Source organism: Benincasa hispida, chromosome 5 (genome assembly GCF_009727055.1).
Source record: "Benincasa hispida cultivar B227 chromosome 5, ASM972705v1, whole genome shotgun sequence".
NCBI lineage: Eukaryota > Viridiplantae > Streptophyta > Magnoliopsida > Cucurbitales > Cucurbitaceae > Benincasa > Benincasa hispida.
The window spans coordinates 31,962,462-31,980,332 of NC_052353.1; the positions used below are offsets into that span (position 1 = coordinate 31,962,462).

At 34.6% G+C, this 17,871-nt stretch overlaps 1 protein-coding gene across 1 annotated transcript; it reads left to right on the top strand.

Moving 5' to 3' along the window:
• The first annotated feature begins 273 nt into the window (after positions 1-273).
• LOC120078778 lies at positions 274-2,169 on the top strand. The gene has a single exon (XM_039033085.1). The coding sequence runs from the start codon at positions 887-889 to the stop codon at positions 1,721-1,723; it is 837 nt and encodes a 278-aa protein (XP_038889013.1). The 5' UTR covers positions 274-886; the 3' UTR covers positions 1,724-2,169.
• The last annotated feature ends 15,702 nt before the right edge of the window (positions 2,170-17,871 follow it).

Genomic DNA, 17,871 nt, shown 5'->3' on the forward strand with positions numbered 1-17,871 from the left:
TTATTTTAAATTCAACTAATAGACATTCACACCAAGAAATGGAAATATGTATTATATGAAAAGAAGACCAAGGTTAAAAGTGTTCATTTATATCAAAATTCAAAATTCAAAATTCAAAATTCAAAATTCAAAATTCAAAGATAAAATTATAATATTTTGAAATTTAGATTAAAAAAAATAGAAATTAAACAACTCTACGTTTAAATGCGTAACGTTTTGAAAACCCTAGAGATAAAAATGTTTTTTTTCCTTTAAAAAAATCCCCAAAATTATGAATTTGGAACTATCGTTTTGACTCAAAACTGAAACACTGGTCTCACACGGCCTGCCATGGCGACGACCTAAATAAAGCAAAAGCCATTTTTTCCCAACAACGCACGCTCATTGTAATCAAACCGCTCAATACCATTCTGGCAAATGGCAATTGGTATTAAATCTCCCAATCTCTCCTCAACCCTTTTCCCATCCAAAAAACAAAGGAAAAAACCGAAAAAGAACTTCACAAATCTCCTCATCTTCTTCCTCCGCTCCGGTCGGATCCATGGTGTTTCAGCCGTAATTAGCAATGCTTCATGGTTGATCTGATCTGGGTCGGTGATGAATCTCAGGAAAAAAGACATGGAGTTTGAAAGAATTCGAGAGTTGTTGCTTATTTGGTGTGGAATTCGAAGCCTCCGAGTAGCCCTCGTGGGTGGAAATCATACCGCTGCCAGGTTTTGCTCTCGCTAGAACCCCTTTTTTCACTTCTTTTACAACCCCACCTGAAATTTCCCCTTCTTGTCGATCTCATCTTCAACTTTTAGCATCTGGGTATTTCCCCAAACTTTCATACCCATTCTAATTCACCAACGATTCCACATTCTCCGAGGAATTAGGCGTCGGAATCATGGATTTTGTTTGTTTCAATCGACCCAATAGCAAAGCATTTGACATTGTCAGCTGGAATTCTAAGACCCATTTGGTTATAAAGTTTCCTAATACTCAAATTCTTCGTGTGATTTCTTATTCGTTGTTTTTTGCTATGGCTATTCTCACGTTTCCCTATATTGTGTCCATTCTTGGGCAAGAAAGTGGGTCAGAGTTTTTTTCTGTGTCAGATATGATTGATTCTGAGCAATTGGATTTGTTTTTTCGTGATTTGGGTCACGAAGGCTTGACCATTAACGGCCATAAGGCTCTCATTTTGAGCTCTGCTGAAACTAAAGGCTTGATTCAGATTCGTGTGTTGGATGGTGATGAACACAAACTTAATATAGTTGTGGACTCTGATTTTGATAGGAGTGGGTTGTTTTCTGATGATTCTTTTGATTTTGTGTTATCTTCGGGCCTTGTGGACTCTGATTTCATTGATAGAATTTTGAAAATCGGTGGCATTGTGGCTTTTCCACTCAATAACAATGACCCATCAAATCATTTTCAAAAGAAACCAAATTACAGGCCTGTGTTTCTCAATAGATACAGCTCCATCATTGTGGTGATGGAGAAAACAGCCATGGCTGATCAACTGGTTTATGCTTCAAGTTCAAGAAGACGTCTCTTTCAATTCTCATTGCCAACTAGAAATGCAGCTTTGAGAGACCTTGAGGATGTTCTACTTGAGCCACCAATTAAGGACGTGGCCAAACCAAACAAACTTGGGAGAAAAGTCAAGTACCTTCCCGACCTTGTAGATAAAGCATCGTCACGGTTGGCCAGCATGAATGGTGTAAGTCCAACATTTTGATCAGAACAACCCAAGAAACGATCGAGAGTTTGAGGTTCCCAAAATTGACTTGAAACCTGGGAAGCTTATGGAAATGTGGACAATGTATTTGGTGGATGTAATTGTTCTTGGAGTGCTGGTTATTGGGAAGATGGAGGTGAGAAGAAGATCTAGAGAGCTTATTGGGAATGGTTGTCTCTGTATGCGAAGTTTGAAAGATGAGGGAATTGCAATGCATCAATGGTGGGGTTAAGAGAGAGTTGTTCCTTCTGTGGTTGATTTGATGTAACGTGGTAGCAAAGCTAGTGCTAGCTTGAAGTTTCAGAAGTTCTGTCATGATGGATGTTTCCTGTTTGTTTTTGTTTTGTGTGTGATTTATTTGGCTTGTAAAAGAGGTGGTTTTTAGGAATATTAGAATGAAATTCTCATTGCTTTTTAGAAATTTGAAGTTCTTCTCAACTTGAATCCATCTGGTTTGTCTTTTTTAGAAAAATAAATTTAATAATAACTGGATAGAATGGTTTGTTATATTGTTTTTAAATTAAAAAATATATAATATTGTTTGTATAGGATAATTTAAAGAGAATCTACACTTAGAGATCTCCACGGGGTGGGGTGGGATATCCTTCCCGTCCCCATCCCCGCGTCGTATTTTAGACCCCACCTCGCGAAATTTTCCATGGTGATCGGGGTGGGGATTCCTTGCGTGAAATTGGCGGAGATCGGGTTCTTGAGTTATTTTCAGTACATTTTTTATTCAAAATACTAGAGCATTTTATTATAAAATTAATAATATTTTATGTAATTAAAATATTTAATCCCACAATTTGTAGAAGATAAAATTTAAATATTACAATATTATAGTCTAACCTTCAATTTATATATTACAAATTTAAATATTTTTCATCTTAAAAATAGGAAAGTTGTAAATATTAAAACATCCCATAAATGTATCCAACTATGAAAAAGTTATGAAAAATAGAAAATAATTATATTGTTATATTATGATTTTTGTAAAGTGAATAATAAAAAAATAAAGAAATATATATGTATGTATATATATTATAAAATCACATTCGGTATAGAATTTGAGTTTTTTTTAAATTATTATTATTATTGTTATTATTGTGTGTGTATGAATATATATATTTATGTGTATGTTATACTCATCAGGAGAGGTCCCATCTTCATCCTCGTTCAGCTAACGGAGAAAAAATTCTCTCCGTTCCCTCCCTCATTCTCCATCCAACCGGAAATTCTCCCCGTTCCCTCCCTCATTCTCCATCCAACCGGAAATTCTCCATTCCGATCGAGACGAGTCCTTATGGGCCCCGACCCGTGGAGAGAATGGACATCTATATTTACACAAGGTAGTAAAAACAAATTTGGGAATTTGCAAATATATTTAGGATTTTTTTTTCTGCAAATATACCAAAATTTTTCCATTTTAATTCTCGATCTTTTATATTCCCATTTAGCCTTTTAAAAATTTTCATGGAAACAAGCTGTATATGGTATATGTATACCCCAAATTTTTCTCTTGCATTTTTCTGTGCAAGTATTTTTTTTTTCTCAGATCATCTTCTTCGCAAGTGTACTTTCTTCTTCTCGACCATCTTCTTCCTAAGATTAGCACTGATTTTTTTTTTTTTCACACACCAATCTTGAGCTTGTTTTGAGTTAAACTTCCGGATTGGTCAAACTCAACCATAACCACAAAAAAATTTAGTTTTTTTTTCTCTTTTTTTTTCCCATATTTTAGAATTAACACAAGTGTTAAAAGATGTTATGTTGGCAATATTTGTTTAAGTCTAGTGGATGTTACTCAGGTCGTCTTTGCATATGTTGCATCAGACAAATGATTATCTCTGGAAATGTTGATCCTGAGAAACAGATTTTCCTTATTTGAAAAATTCTATTTGCAATCTTTTTGCAAATTTCCTTCCTTTCCTGATCGCGTCAATTTTGGGAACTAGGGTTGCTCTCTTGGTTTTCCACTTAACATATTTAAGGAATGGTGATTGCTGATTAAAGATTGGTCGTTTCATGAGAATTACGAGTGTCATTGTCTTGTGAGAATTTTTCACAAGTATGTTTGATCTTTGAAGAGACGAAGGTCGTGTTGCTGTAAGCTTGGAGGTTTACTCTAAGTTATATCGATTTGTTCCTCAACATCTTAAGAAGTGATTTTCGAGCTTAAGGGGAGCCTAAGCTATTCAAGTGGAGAGGTCTTCATTTGATAGGAAAAGATAAAAATCTTTGTGAAAGGGAATCTCACGCTTCAGGGGAGCTTAAGTCATTTTGAGAGGGTCTCAAACTTAGGGGAGCCTAAGTAATCTTTTACTAATATTCACACTTAGGGGAAGCAAGTTTCAATAAGTGGGAGTCTCACATTTAGGGAGAGTCTAGTTGATCATTTGAATGATTAAGCTTTACCAAATGTCACTGAAACGCACCTAAAATGTGCGTTATTTGTCCTTGATTTAGGATGAGTTTTATATGATTTAGTTGGATTTGTTGTTATTTGTTAGTGATTTCAGGATTATGTTTGATATATTAATTCAATGTCAAAATGAGCCTAGATATGCCCAAAGAAGTAAATCACGAACCATACACTGAAAGGAAGAAAAGAGGAAGAAACCATTAAGTGTAAAAAAATAGGATAGCGCAGTATGTAGCGTACCGACACTGTCCAGAGTACTCTAGATCTGAAAGGGGTATTTTCAGAGCAATGTAGCCTTACACTTCAGCACAACAAGGTAATGTAACGACGCTCCTTTAGAACGCCGTGGTGCCAAGCCATTCAATCACACCATGAAATTCAGAGTATTAGAGAGAGTTTTTAGTCAAGAGAAAACGAGGAAAATTAGAGGGTCATTTGGAGGCCATTTTAGATCTCGAGGTGCGAATCGAGGTGAATTTGATGGGCTCAAACGATGGAGTGCTACGGAAGGGGTTTCTCTTTGTTTCCTTTATTTTTCTTTATTGATTATGATTGTTGCAATGTATGAGAATGTATTTGTAGTAATGATATGTTGCTAAACGTTCTAGTTCTAGGGTATTGATAAACTTACTTATGGATTTATGTTAATGCAATATTATTTTCTATAGATGTTTGTTCTTTAATTTTTTTTAATATTATTATGCTTTATCACATCGATTAATCATAGATGTGTGTTAGGTTGAATGACAATTGGGAATCATTGCATGTTTAACCGGATCTATAATATTGAATCGTTAGTTAAATCTTTCATGCAAATAGTTAGGTTGCTAATGAAATTTAATCATGACTATTCTTAATGTCATGTGTCTTAATTTGATTTCAAGGAATTAGTTATCAATTATGCTTGCATGAGAATAGGTTATTATTGAAAGATAATAATCTTGAAAATAGTTTCTAGACTTAAGTATATCATTGACATAACAATTCATAGGAACCTTTTGCACGACTTAATGAAATAATTAAGGAATTCAATACCCTGGAATGCCTTTGTCTCTTGAGTTTTGATTTTATCTTATTTACTTTCTTTTATTTCAAAAATAGATAATCATCATCCCCAATTCAATCCTTAGATTAAATCGACACAATTTTTAAGTAGCTAAGTATAATTTTGATTCCCTGACGACGATACTCAGTCCCTTGACCGCTTTACTTTATTATAGCTTGACCATGTGTGCTTGCATGCATTCCACATCAGTCACTGTAATCGTGTTGTTGTTACAGATAAGTATAACGTTGTAATTTCTTAACATTAATATTAGTGAAGTTATTTTTTCTAAACACACTACCTCCCAAACATAGGTGGTATTTCACTAAACTGGGTTACTAAACTTTAGTGTCTCTACTATTTGTTTGTTTGTTGATGTTTTAATATTCTGAGGAATGTTGTAACATTGTTCTTAACAAAATCTAACGTGCAGTAGGTACCTTTATTTTTCAACAAGTTTGATTCTTTCCTTTTTGGTCTTTCTCTCCCAATTCACATTTGGGTTTTGGAAAAATATTACAAAAGTGGTTGTCCCACTTTAGAAATGTTAAATAAAATGATGAGATCCAAGCACAGGAAAATGAATCTATGTCTTTGGTTTCAAATTGTCCAAGCTAGAAATACTTCAAACTTCAGTGTGTAAACTCAAACTCTACTTAAATTCCTTTTTTGTTGAATGTTGTAGTTATTGTTAAGCTTCCAATAGTTGTTTTTATAATAGTCAATTGGATAATCGACAATACTATGTAAATTACAACATTGTAGTTGTAGGTATATTAAAAATTCATCAACAATAACATATCATTTTTTTAGTATATCAACCCATACATCAAATTTTTTTAGTACAATCATTAGTATATCAAATATCAATCACCAAGCATATTAAATCTCTAGTTCATCAATATACTATTAGATATCAATAAGCTAGAATATTTAAATATTTTAAGTGTATTGGCAATATATTAGATATAAGATATGAGTATATCAGACATCTATCAGTATATATTTGAAGTAAGATATTAGTGTATCAATCAGTATATATATTTAAATATTTTAAGTGTATTGGCAATATATTAGATATAAGATATGAGTATATCGACATCAATCAGTATATATTTGAAGTAAGATATGAGTATATCAATAATATATCTAACACCAATAAACATTTCAAGTGTATTAACATTATATATAACAATAATCAACATTCAATTAGGTACTTATTTTGAAGTAAAACATATGTGTTTCATTCTATAAGAATGATATTTCAAATGTATTACAATATATAAGATATAAGACATGAGTATATCAAACATCAGTTAGTTAACTATTTGAAGTAGGAGTACACGAATGTATCATTAGTAAATCTAACATCAACGAACATTCCAAGTGTATCAGAAGTATATCTAATTGTGCAATCAAAAATTAATTAGTAACTTATTTTGAAGGAAAACATGTGTTTCATTTTATAACCATGATATTTTAAGATAATCGACAATATATCAAATATAAGATATTAATGTAATATCAGTTAGTAAATACTTGAAGTAAAAAACGAGTATATCAGTAGTTTATCAAACACTAATTTTCAAGTGCATCACCAGTAATATCTAATAGCAATCACATTCAAGTAATTGGGTTGGGCTAATTTTTTTTTTTGCCAGTATTCACAAACATGAAAAGATGAAGACATGGGCATACTTTTTATAATTCTTTTTGCTAATAGTGCAACCAATTCTATGTTAAAACATACTCTTTAAAAATTTTACAGGTTATCTTCGTATGATATCTGGAATACCATTTTTGAAAATATAAGAATGAAGTTTTCTTTTATTTTAGAATTTAGTGGTTCCTTCATACGTGTAACTAGAGATGTCTATAGGACAGAGCGGGGATAGAGATGGAAAGCCATCTCCAACCTCGCCTCTCATTTCATTCCTAAGAAATTTCCGTTTTTTGGGTGCAGGGCGGTGATTCTCATGGGAAAGTTGTGAGGATCGAGTATAACGACCCGAGTTCAGGAGAGGTACATGAATGAATTGATATCACATTCAAATTAGGAGGATTCTGAGGGCATGAAAATATGATTAAGAAATGCTTAAAAGAATTGAAAGTTACTATCTATACCAACAAGGTGCATCTTTCTTTTCGATGGCTCAATCATAGGAACTCCAAAGTTAAGAGTGTTTAGCTTGAAAATTTTCCTTGGATGCATGTGAGTGAGAAGAAAAAGTATGCAGAAAGGACTAGCGTTAATTTTGAAACCATAAGAGGATAACTTGCCATATTGCAGGGGAATGTTGAGGAAAATAAGATATCGAATTCGGATTCCGAAACCTGGGCCTGAAACGTTACATTGGTTTTCTCAGGAAAGGTTATTCTTCATTTACTTTTCTAAGAAAGCAATGAAATGGTTTTTTTAAAAGAAAATTGTTCAATTAAGTAGTTGGGTTCCAAAGTGAATCCTCATTTAATTGGTTAACTTCTTATAAATTCTCTTTTGAAAGATTAATTCCTCGTGAAATTTTCTTAACCCTCTTAAATTAAATTAAATAAGTTTCATACTCAGCTATTTAGTTATTCATACATAAGATTTTAAAAGTAGTTCAAATGTATAAACTATTCATACAATATCATTATTCATACATATGAATTTAAAATGATTCACACATATACATATTTTTGTCTTTAAAAAAAACATAATAATGAAAATAAAAGGGGTGAAGAACGGGGATGGAGAATGCATTCTCAGTCCTCATCCCTATTTAGCTCGTAAGAAAATATGATTATAAATAGATTCAATCAGAAAGGAAACTCATAATCAAGATGTATAAAATTGCATTCAAATAAACCTCCCAAAATTACATAGAGTTCAACCCAAAAACCCCTAAACTAGAGAAACCCCTATAACTTTCCTTCTCATGGGATAAAGAAGTAAAATTCGGACTCCATCACAACTAATTAGATGAAAAGAAGAAAGAAATTAGAGAAAAATACAAGTGGAAGAGGCGAGAAGATGAAGAAATCAGCTAGATCTAGGAAGCAAGCAACGGAAGCAAAACATGATCATAAGCATTCTAATTCATTAATTTTGGCTTCAAATTGTAGTAGCTCACACATAATTTCACTTTTCTTCAGCTAAATTATTCAAGCATGAGTTGTAATTCATGCAAAGATTCAATTTGCATGATCTTCATGCAATAAAGCTCAGAAGGTCTGAGTGGAAAGGGCGTGAAAATCACTGAAAATTGCTGAGAATTTTCAGAGGTTGAAAAAGGTCTTCAACCAAAGCAAACCAATGACCTCTTCTCCTTTGTTCCCTAATTCAAACTTGTTTTGAGTCCCACAATTCAATCTAATATACCAAGAGAATAGTAGAGAAGACCTTGTGGTGGTTCACATCCAAAGGAAGGGAGGATTGTAGCTGGAGTTCGTGATTCAAAGGAACTTCAAAGGTTAGTGTTGAAACTTTGGGTTTATTTTATGAGCATGCCAAGTTTGAAGCCAAAATTAGTGAATTAGAATGCTTATGATCCTGTTTTGCTTCTACTGCTTGCTTCCGAGATCCAACAATTGGTATTAGAGCATCATTTAAGCATTCAATTCGGTTTAACTTTGTATTGATGGTTGTTTTTTCATAAATTGTATGAAAATGATGAACTGATATGGTTTCTCTAAGTTTTGACATTGTTTTCTCTTCAATTATGTTGTAATTCCTGTAATTGGCTCTTGTTTAATGGGTCTTAATATGTGTTTAAGTGTCTGTAATTCATTTAGAGTCATTAGAGGTACAATTAGGTTGTAATTGAAGAAAGAAGGGAAAAAGGTCAAACAGCAGGAACTAGATTTTCAGCCATTGTCCAATACTCGATGCTCCAAAACTCGATGCCATACTCGATGAGTAACTCAATGGTATTTAGTGAAATACGCGATGCATGTTACCATATTCGATGGTACTCGATGCTTATACTCAACGATATTTAGTGAAATACTTGATACACGATGGTACTCGATGGCATACTCGATGCTTTATGGTACTTGACGGTTTTTGCCCGATGTTGGTATTTAGTGAAATACTCGATGCATGATGATGCTTGAGGGCATACTCGATGTTTGATGGCATACTCAATGCTTGATGGTACTCGATGGTTTTTGTCTGATTCAGCACAGTATTGAGCATTGGAGGTCCGATTCGAGAGGTTTGGGTCCGGTTCAAGGGGGTTCGGGCATTCCAATAGTGTTTTAGAGCTGGTTTTTGCTGATTTTTGTAATAGTTAGGTCTTTGTTTGCTTAAAAATGCCAAAACTAAAACCATATCAGTTTATGTTTAATTATTTATGCATGTGATATATGTTATAATTAAATAAATCTTGTATGTGTATAAAGTATGTCGTGTAGATTTAAATCCCATCATAGGAAGCATGTTTTATGCATTGAAAGTATGTTATAAGGTGTTATAATATATAGTATGTATGTATAGGGTATCAAATGTTTTAATATAAATGTTATATTAAATGTTGAATGCCTTTGATGTATGTTATGGATGCTTAGCATGTCTAAAATTTTGTAAGTTGTTATAAAATTGGGTTAGACATTTAAAATTCATAACAAAGATAAGTTGCATGCTCACGTAAATTAATCATCTGTTTTAATAGTTAAAATAGGTTGATATCTTATAAAATATGGTTACAAACTCAACCAGTATATAATCCTATATAAGGTTGGGGTTTCTTAAGTTGACGGTCTATAGAACACCTCCTACCTACAGATTATGACCGAATAATTGAGTGTTGTTAACCGGTTTTATGAGCAATATATGAGCGGTGTGAGGTTTTAAAACTGGTTTATCACCTAGACATCGTAGGTTAAATCCAAATATAAACGTTATACTTGGATAAAAACCTAGACTTAATGTTAGAGTATATTAACATGCAACGGAGAAAATCAAAATCAATAAGCACTCTAATTATACTTAATTTGAGTTTAAAACATGCTTCAAAATAACTATTACAGAAAAGGGTTTGCTGAACACAATACCTTTGAAGAATCCTCTTCAATACTAGCTGAGTTCCACGTGAAAATGCTTCAATCTACAAGTAGACTACCACAAATATCTTCTCTATTATTCTCTTACAAGGATTGTATGGTGGAAATACTAAATTGAGTTGGATATGTAGAAGATATGAATAGGGTTTGGAGGGTTATTGATTTCTGTAGAGTTCTTCAAGAAGTTCTTGTAAGCAGAATCAATTATTCAGTTTAACAATTCAATTTATAGAGCTTTCATCATGCAAATTCCAACCTTGCATGAAGGCCAGCTCCTACTTCATGGAGAAAATGAAATTGAGTGAATAAGGTACCTTGCACCATAATGGAGATTTCAAACTTTTGGAAATCTCCACTTTGAGTTTTTATTTTCAAATGGTTTTTTTTTTTTCAAAAATGATTTCTAAAACCAATTTCCAAATTAAACTAATTTAATTTAATTTATTAGTTTTATAAAAATTAATCCAATCAATTAATTTTTAAATAAAACTGATTAATTAAACATTTTAATTAATTTTGTTAATTTATATCTAATATTAAATTAATAAAAAAAACAATTGCATTATAGTGAAATTAATATTTAAATCATATTTTAAACATTAATTGTTTCTCCAATTTCGTTTAATTTTGATAAAATTAAACATTTCAATTGTATCAAATACAATAAATAGAAACCCTAATTGAAATTGAACATTTCAAATTCTAAACCCTAATTTCAAACCTTATCAAGATTAATCAATTTACTAGTCCAAAATACGAGCTAATAAAGGGACCTTATGGACCCCAACTACTTGTAATTAATTGGTTAAACTCTTTAAGCCGAATTAATTACTACTCATTAACTATAAGACACTCCACTATAACTCGATAGTTGCACTCTCCTCACTATAGATATATTTTTTTCCATTTTAACCATAATTGATAAGTCAATCCTTCACAGGTTGTTCGTATTTACAGCTGGATCAAAGGTTACCGTTTTACCCCTGTAAATACATCTTGCTTCTTAAGCTCCCACTGATCCTCCATTGAACAATTGATTTATAGTCCAACTTATAAATCGTAACCCTCTCTTCCATGAGAGGACGGGGCCCCTATTAAATGAGAAATTTCGACGATCACGAGTTGCCACATCATCAATGAAAGTCTTAACCTATTGGGAAAACTATAAGTTGGATTAGGCCGAGTAATTAAAGTCGCTTGGGTCAAACCCAATTCAAACTCATGGTGAATCTAAATTAAAGATTAAGCTCAACCCTAGTATTTCGGCCCAACAACAAATTGGCCCAAGCCCAACTTTAGCCCAAACCCAATTTTGGCCCAGTAAAGTAATTAGGCCCAAGCCTATGTAAGGTCCATGAGAAACCTCTGTAAATAGAGGCATTATCTCTTCATTTGGGAGGAGGTTGGAAGAATTAAAGGCCAAAGCTCTATGAACATATGAAGTTCTGAAGCTCTGAGGATCTAAAGAATATAACTCCTTCAAAGCTCTAAAGATCAGAACACATACTAAAGCTTTGAAGATCAGAAGATATATCAAAGTTGTGAAAATTAAAAGACATATCAAAGCTGTGAAGATCAGAAGACATACTAAAGCTCTGAAGATCAAAAGGCATATTAAAGCTCTGAACATTTAAGCTCCCAAGATCCAAATACTAAAGCTCCTAATTCTTGAAAACCAATGCTCCCAAGATCCAAGTACTGAAGCTCCTAATTCTTTAAACCAATGCTTTCAAGCTCTCAAGTGCTGAAGACTGAAGCTTCTTAAAGTTTCAAAGACTAAAATACTCAAATTCTAAAGAATCGAAGATCTAAACTATTTGAAGGTTTAAAGATTAGAAGACTTCAACAAACTGACTGTATCTCCATAGCCTACAAACTGAAGATTCAATCTCCTCAAACTCAAGGAAAAGCTCACAGGTCGATCCAAAATGATCAACAGGCCCAAAGACTACTCCAAGAAGGTTAGAAATTCCACACCTATAGAGAATTCTCCCAATAACCAGAAGACTCCCTAACTTCTAAAGTTGACCATACCTAAAGAATTACGTCTTTCAAAGATACAAGCATTGCTCATAGACTTCAACTCCAAGAACATCACTCACTTTGCTTCCTCAAATCTAGCGTACGCATTTGACTGAGAGAGAATCAGAGAATCAAGTACTAGAGATTGAACCACATCGTATCAAATCAACATCAACATTAACACAAACTCAAGTTCAACTCCACGAAATAAGTTTCTCCAGATGCCTCGTACGAACACTAATCCTCCAAGAAGATCATTTAGCCCAAAGGTCGATCATCCAAGAAGATCAACAACCCCAAAGACCGATCATCCAAAAAGATCAACATGCCCAAAGGTCGATCATTCAAGAAAATCAACTAACTTAAATACTATAGTTTATTTTGAAAGCATCAAAATATTATGTATTAGATTGTTGTCACTTTCCACAAAATTAATACAAATACAAAGTTCAAGTTCTACGAAATAATTTTTTCTTGAAATTTCGTGCGAAGAAATTGGCACGCCCAGTGAGACCTCTTTACCTCTCATCTCTCTCGTCATCCAAATCAACAAAACTACATATGGCACTAAAGAAAGTTGCATCCAAATCTACCATCGCATACGACACTTACATAAACTCTGTCATCACAGAGAAAATCGGGGAACAACTGATGGAATTTCCTAAAAGTGGGATCGTCATCAAAGAAAATCTCTTGTTCAACAACTATGCTTCTGCTACTGATCCATCAAATAAAGAATCACACTTTGATGTAGTGTCTGTCATGGTGACTGACGTAGCGGTTGAGTCGGCCATGGTAGAGATGGAGAGAAAGATAAATCTCCTCATGAAAGTTGTAGAAGAGCGAGATCAGGAAATCATTGATTTAAGAGATCAAATACATGCTCAAGAAACTGTTGAGTCGAGTCAATCTCCAGCTACAAAAGCCAATGACAAAGGAAAAACTGTCTTGCAGGAAATTCAGCCATCACAATCCACCTCTATTGTCTCCCTGTCAGTTCAACAACTCTGGGATATGATCACAAACTCCGTAAGAGCTTAGTATGGAAGACCGTTGCAAAATTCTTTTTTGTACTCCAAGCTATACACTAAAAGAATCAACAACTTGAGAATGCCAGCTGGGTATCAACCTCCAAAGTTCCAATAGTTCGATGGAAAGGGCAATCCAAAACAACATGTTGTTCACTTCATTGAAACCTGTGAAAATGTAGGAACTAGAGAAGACCAACTAGTCAAGCAGTTCATCCGTACCTTGAAAGGAAACGCTTTTGTTTGGTATACTAACCTAGAGCTGGAAGAGATTGACAATTGGGAACAACTAGAAAGAGAGTTCCTCAACTGCTTCTACAGCACAAGGCGCACCGTTAGCATGATGGAGCTGACGAACATAAAACGATGGAAAGAAGAGCCAATCATTGACTACATCAATCGATAGAGAGCTCTGAGTCTGGATTGCAAAGATAGACTCACTGCATTATCTGCAATGGAGATGTGCACCCAAGGCATGCACTGGGAACTTCTCTACATTCTGCAAAGATTAAAGCCTCATACATTTGAGGAGTTGGCAATACACGCTCATGATATGGAGCTGAGCATCACCAACAGGCAAACTAAAGATTTCCTAGTCTCTGAAGGGAGAAAATATAAGAATGAAGCCAAGGGCACTGAAAAGATCGTGGATAGTGCCACAAGAGAATCTATGTCATTCAGATGACCTCGCTAAAACTTTCCTCCAAAGAAAAAGAAACAAAATCTGAAAGAAAGCATGATGACGGTCAGAAGCGTCACCCAACTCTCAAAGAAAGACATGAGAAGATTTATCCATTCCCGGACTCTGATGTTGCCAACATGTCAGAGCAATTATTAGAGAAACAACTTATTCCACTGCCAGAATGCAAGCGACTGGAACAGGCAAGAAAAGTAGATGATCCTAACTACTGTAAGTATCATCGAGTCATTAGTCACCCAGTTGAAAAATGCTTCGTGCTGAAGGAGTTGATTTTAAAGTCGGCTCGTGAAAAGAAGATTGAGCTGGAGCTTGATGAAATAGCTCAAACAAATCACATGACAGTAGCGATGACTTCAAGTGTCCCAACACCGTCTGTGTCTCATGATCAAAGAGAAAGCTTAATCCAGTTTGGGACTTTTGAGCCTATAGTCGTTCGGTTCCAACATGAAATTCTAACAATAGATTTCTGAAGCAAAGATGATCCTGTTGAAGATGACAATGAAGGGTGGATAGTTGTGACTCGTCAAAAAAGAAGACAACCAAATTCCACCCAAAAAGAGTCGCGCTCCTATCGAAGCTATAGAAGAAGGAACAAGACTCATAAAAAGAAAGGGAAAAAAATGAGGCATGGAAGCTTAAGCCTGCTAAGGAAGAAGAGAAGACTTTCCTCAACTTCGATAGCCGGTAACTTTGGCAGAATTTCTCCAAAAAATCTTTCTCAATAATCATTCAGAGGAAGTATGAGAAGCTATTGGATGTCATGCTAGCGAAAGTTGACAATAGCCATATAACTATTAAAGAAGTCAATGATTCAAAAGAAATAGAGCAAAGAGTTTTTATCTTGTATCGTATCAAGCCTTCAACTACTTGATCTCTAGTCTTCCAAAGATTGAGTATGGCCACGATAGTAGAAGGAAACCAATGTCCAATGTCTACTGCAATTCGAACTTCAGCTTTCAAGAGGCTAAGTATCTTCACATCAAAGAAAGATCGACCCTCAACATCCTCTTTTGATAGACAACAAGCGATCAACATAAAGGAAGGATAAAATTTTTGAAGGCAACATCATTTCATGAAGAAAACAACAACGAAAAGATTCATAGTCATGTTTCTTCACGCATGAAGAAGAAATTGTCTGTTGATATAAATACATAAGGTTTCTTGATAATGAAGCCAAGACTCATCATATTGACGAATCCTACAAATAAAGAGGATGATCATAGCAATGATGAAATAAGAGCTTCTGAAATTTAAATGTAAAAGCTTCTCATTGCAAAAGCCTAAACTGCATGGTACTCTTAGCCCGCATGAGATTAAAAGGTGAACGACCCAAAAAAACTCTTATTGAACTATGTTATGACTTGATCCCTGTCATTGTAAAGGGTACATAGGCAGCTTGAAAGAAACTTCAAGTTCAGTCCAGCGAACAAAAAACATTTGAATTACATCATGACTTGATCCCTTTCTTCAAGGGTACGTAGGCAACTTAAAGAAATTAAAGTTCAGTCCATAAAAAAAAGTACCACAATCACCCTACGTATGATGCTACATGACATATTGAAGATGTTCATCACTTTAAAGAGCTAACACAATAAATTAAAAGCACACACTTGGGATGGCGATTCGATCCCTCTTTGAAGTTAAGTTCGGAGTCTTCATCGCTTCCTCTTTGAAGTCAAATTTGGATGTTTCGTTTCTCCCTCTTCGAAGTTCAAGTTTGGTGCGACTTCCCTGCTTTCCCTAAAAAAATATTATTCCCTGCAGCTTCGCTCCTTCTTTAAAAGTTGTTGTAGTTATACCTCCTCTACAAAGATATTGGCACTGTTGTTTCTTCATCTTCAAGTTTGAGGATCAGACTACTACTTTGATGGTTTCACCACTGTTTCTCCATCTCCGAATTTGATGGTCATACTACTGCTTCCTCGTCTCCAAGTTCAAGGGTTGAACTATTGCTTCTACAACTCTAACTTTGATGGCTGCATTGATACCTATCCATCTCCAAATTCGATGTTTGCATTGTTGCTTCTTCGTCTCCAAGTTTAAGGGTTGGATCGCATGCCCCTCCATCTTTAAGTTCAGAGGCTTCATCGATGTTCCTTCATCTTCAAGTTTAGAAGAAAATAATAACAACAAATTTTGGTTAAAGATAAACTAAACCTTTATTAGAAAAAAAAAAAAAGAAAAAAAACCTAAATCTTTCTTCTTCTTCTACACACATCCGTCGCCCCCTAAAATTTCTCCACTTCCCACTAAATCTCTCTCTACTATGTCACTCCCTCTCAAGCTCATGTTAGCAGGCCCTCTATCCTTTTCTCAAGCGAATCCGCACAAATTCACACTGTCACCATTAGGTGGCTTCGATAAATAATGGTGGTAAAAGAATTTGCAGGAAAAAAAATGTTGAAAGTGAAGGAAACAAGAAAGAAGAAATAAAGATTAAGAAAGAAAAAAAGGTCTTTGTTAAAGGAAGAAATTAAAAAAAAAAAAAAAAAAAAAAAAAAAGACTCTGTTCTCTTCCTCTCTCACACATCATCTCAGCACCATGAGAAACTGGTGGTAAAAAAAATCCAATAGAAGCAAAAGTCGATGTCGTCGGTGACCACACATCAAGTGCAACGTAATGCTGATGGTCATGAAGGATGATCAACCACAAAAGCCTTAAAAAAAGGTGAGGAAAAAGAAAGGTTGAAAGCATGCTGAAGAAATTAGAAAAGAGAAAAAAAAATGATCACAAGAGACTACTTTGTTTCCATCGACTCGCTGAAGCAAAACAAGAAGCATAAAAAAAAGATGAAGAAATAATAAAAAGCTCGAAGTTTTCAAAGATGCAATGGAGGTGATTCACTCAATGTGAATTCTATGAGTTTTTTAGTTTCAATTACAGATGAATAATCAAAGTTAATAAGATTTAAAAGCCAAATTTGGAGAAGAAGTTTAGATTTTAGATTTGACTAAACACATAGTATTTGAGAAGATCTAACAAATTTTGGGTTAAATTGATATATATAATATTGGGATTTATCCAATTTAACAAAAAGAAGGTGGTTTTATTCTCGGTAAGTTTGAAGGTTCATATTCAGCTTCACTAAATAATAATAATAATAACAATAATTTAGGTCGAAATAAGATTCGAATCCATATTTATCCAAATCTCAAGTTCAAAGTCCTAGATTATCCAAGCTTCATGTAGCACCTCACAAATTTTTTTTATAGTAATAATGTAATTTCAGAAATTTTTTTTATTTTGAGGGCAATTTCGGACTTCAAGTGCAATTGTGGGAATTTAATTGTTGACGTTGAAATTATTCAATTTGGAAATTAATTTCATTTTGGGAAGAAAAAAAATTTAATAATATAAGTGGAATAAGAAAAAGAATAAAATATAGTTTATTTATTTCTTTTTAGTTTTATTATTATTATTATTTAAAAAAAAAAAAACCTAATTTCCCTTTTCCTTCTTCATCGCGTCGCCCCTCCCCCACCCCCCTTGAAATTTTCCCTTCCCGCCGTCGTCAATCATCGCCCCAGCCGCTCGTCTAGACCGTCACCGCCCAGCTATTACCCCTCCGTTTGACGTCGCGCCGTCCAGCCAGCCATCCAGTCGACACCTCAGATCTCGCGACCGAAGCCTCCCCCTAGCGCGCCACCTCGAACCTCAAACGACCAACCCAATTGCGTGACCCACGCGTCCGTCCAGCCCCGTTCTTTCACGCTCCTCCACACACGTCGTCCGTCGTCGCGCGCGTCGGCGGTCACACACATGAAGCCTAACAATGCGACGCGGCCGTTTCGCGCCCGGGTCGTGAGTCGCCATCGTTTGGGTCTGCCGCCAGTTTCGTCGCCGCAAAAGCCGAGCAACGCTGAACTCCACTATCGACTTCACCGACT

What these genes read in the sequence shown, in the direction of transcription:
- LOC120078778 (XM_039033085.1), top strand. Translation starts at nt 887, where the DNA reads ATGGATTTTGTTTGTTTCAATCGACCCAATAGCAAAGCATTTGACATT.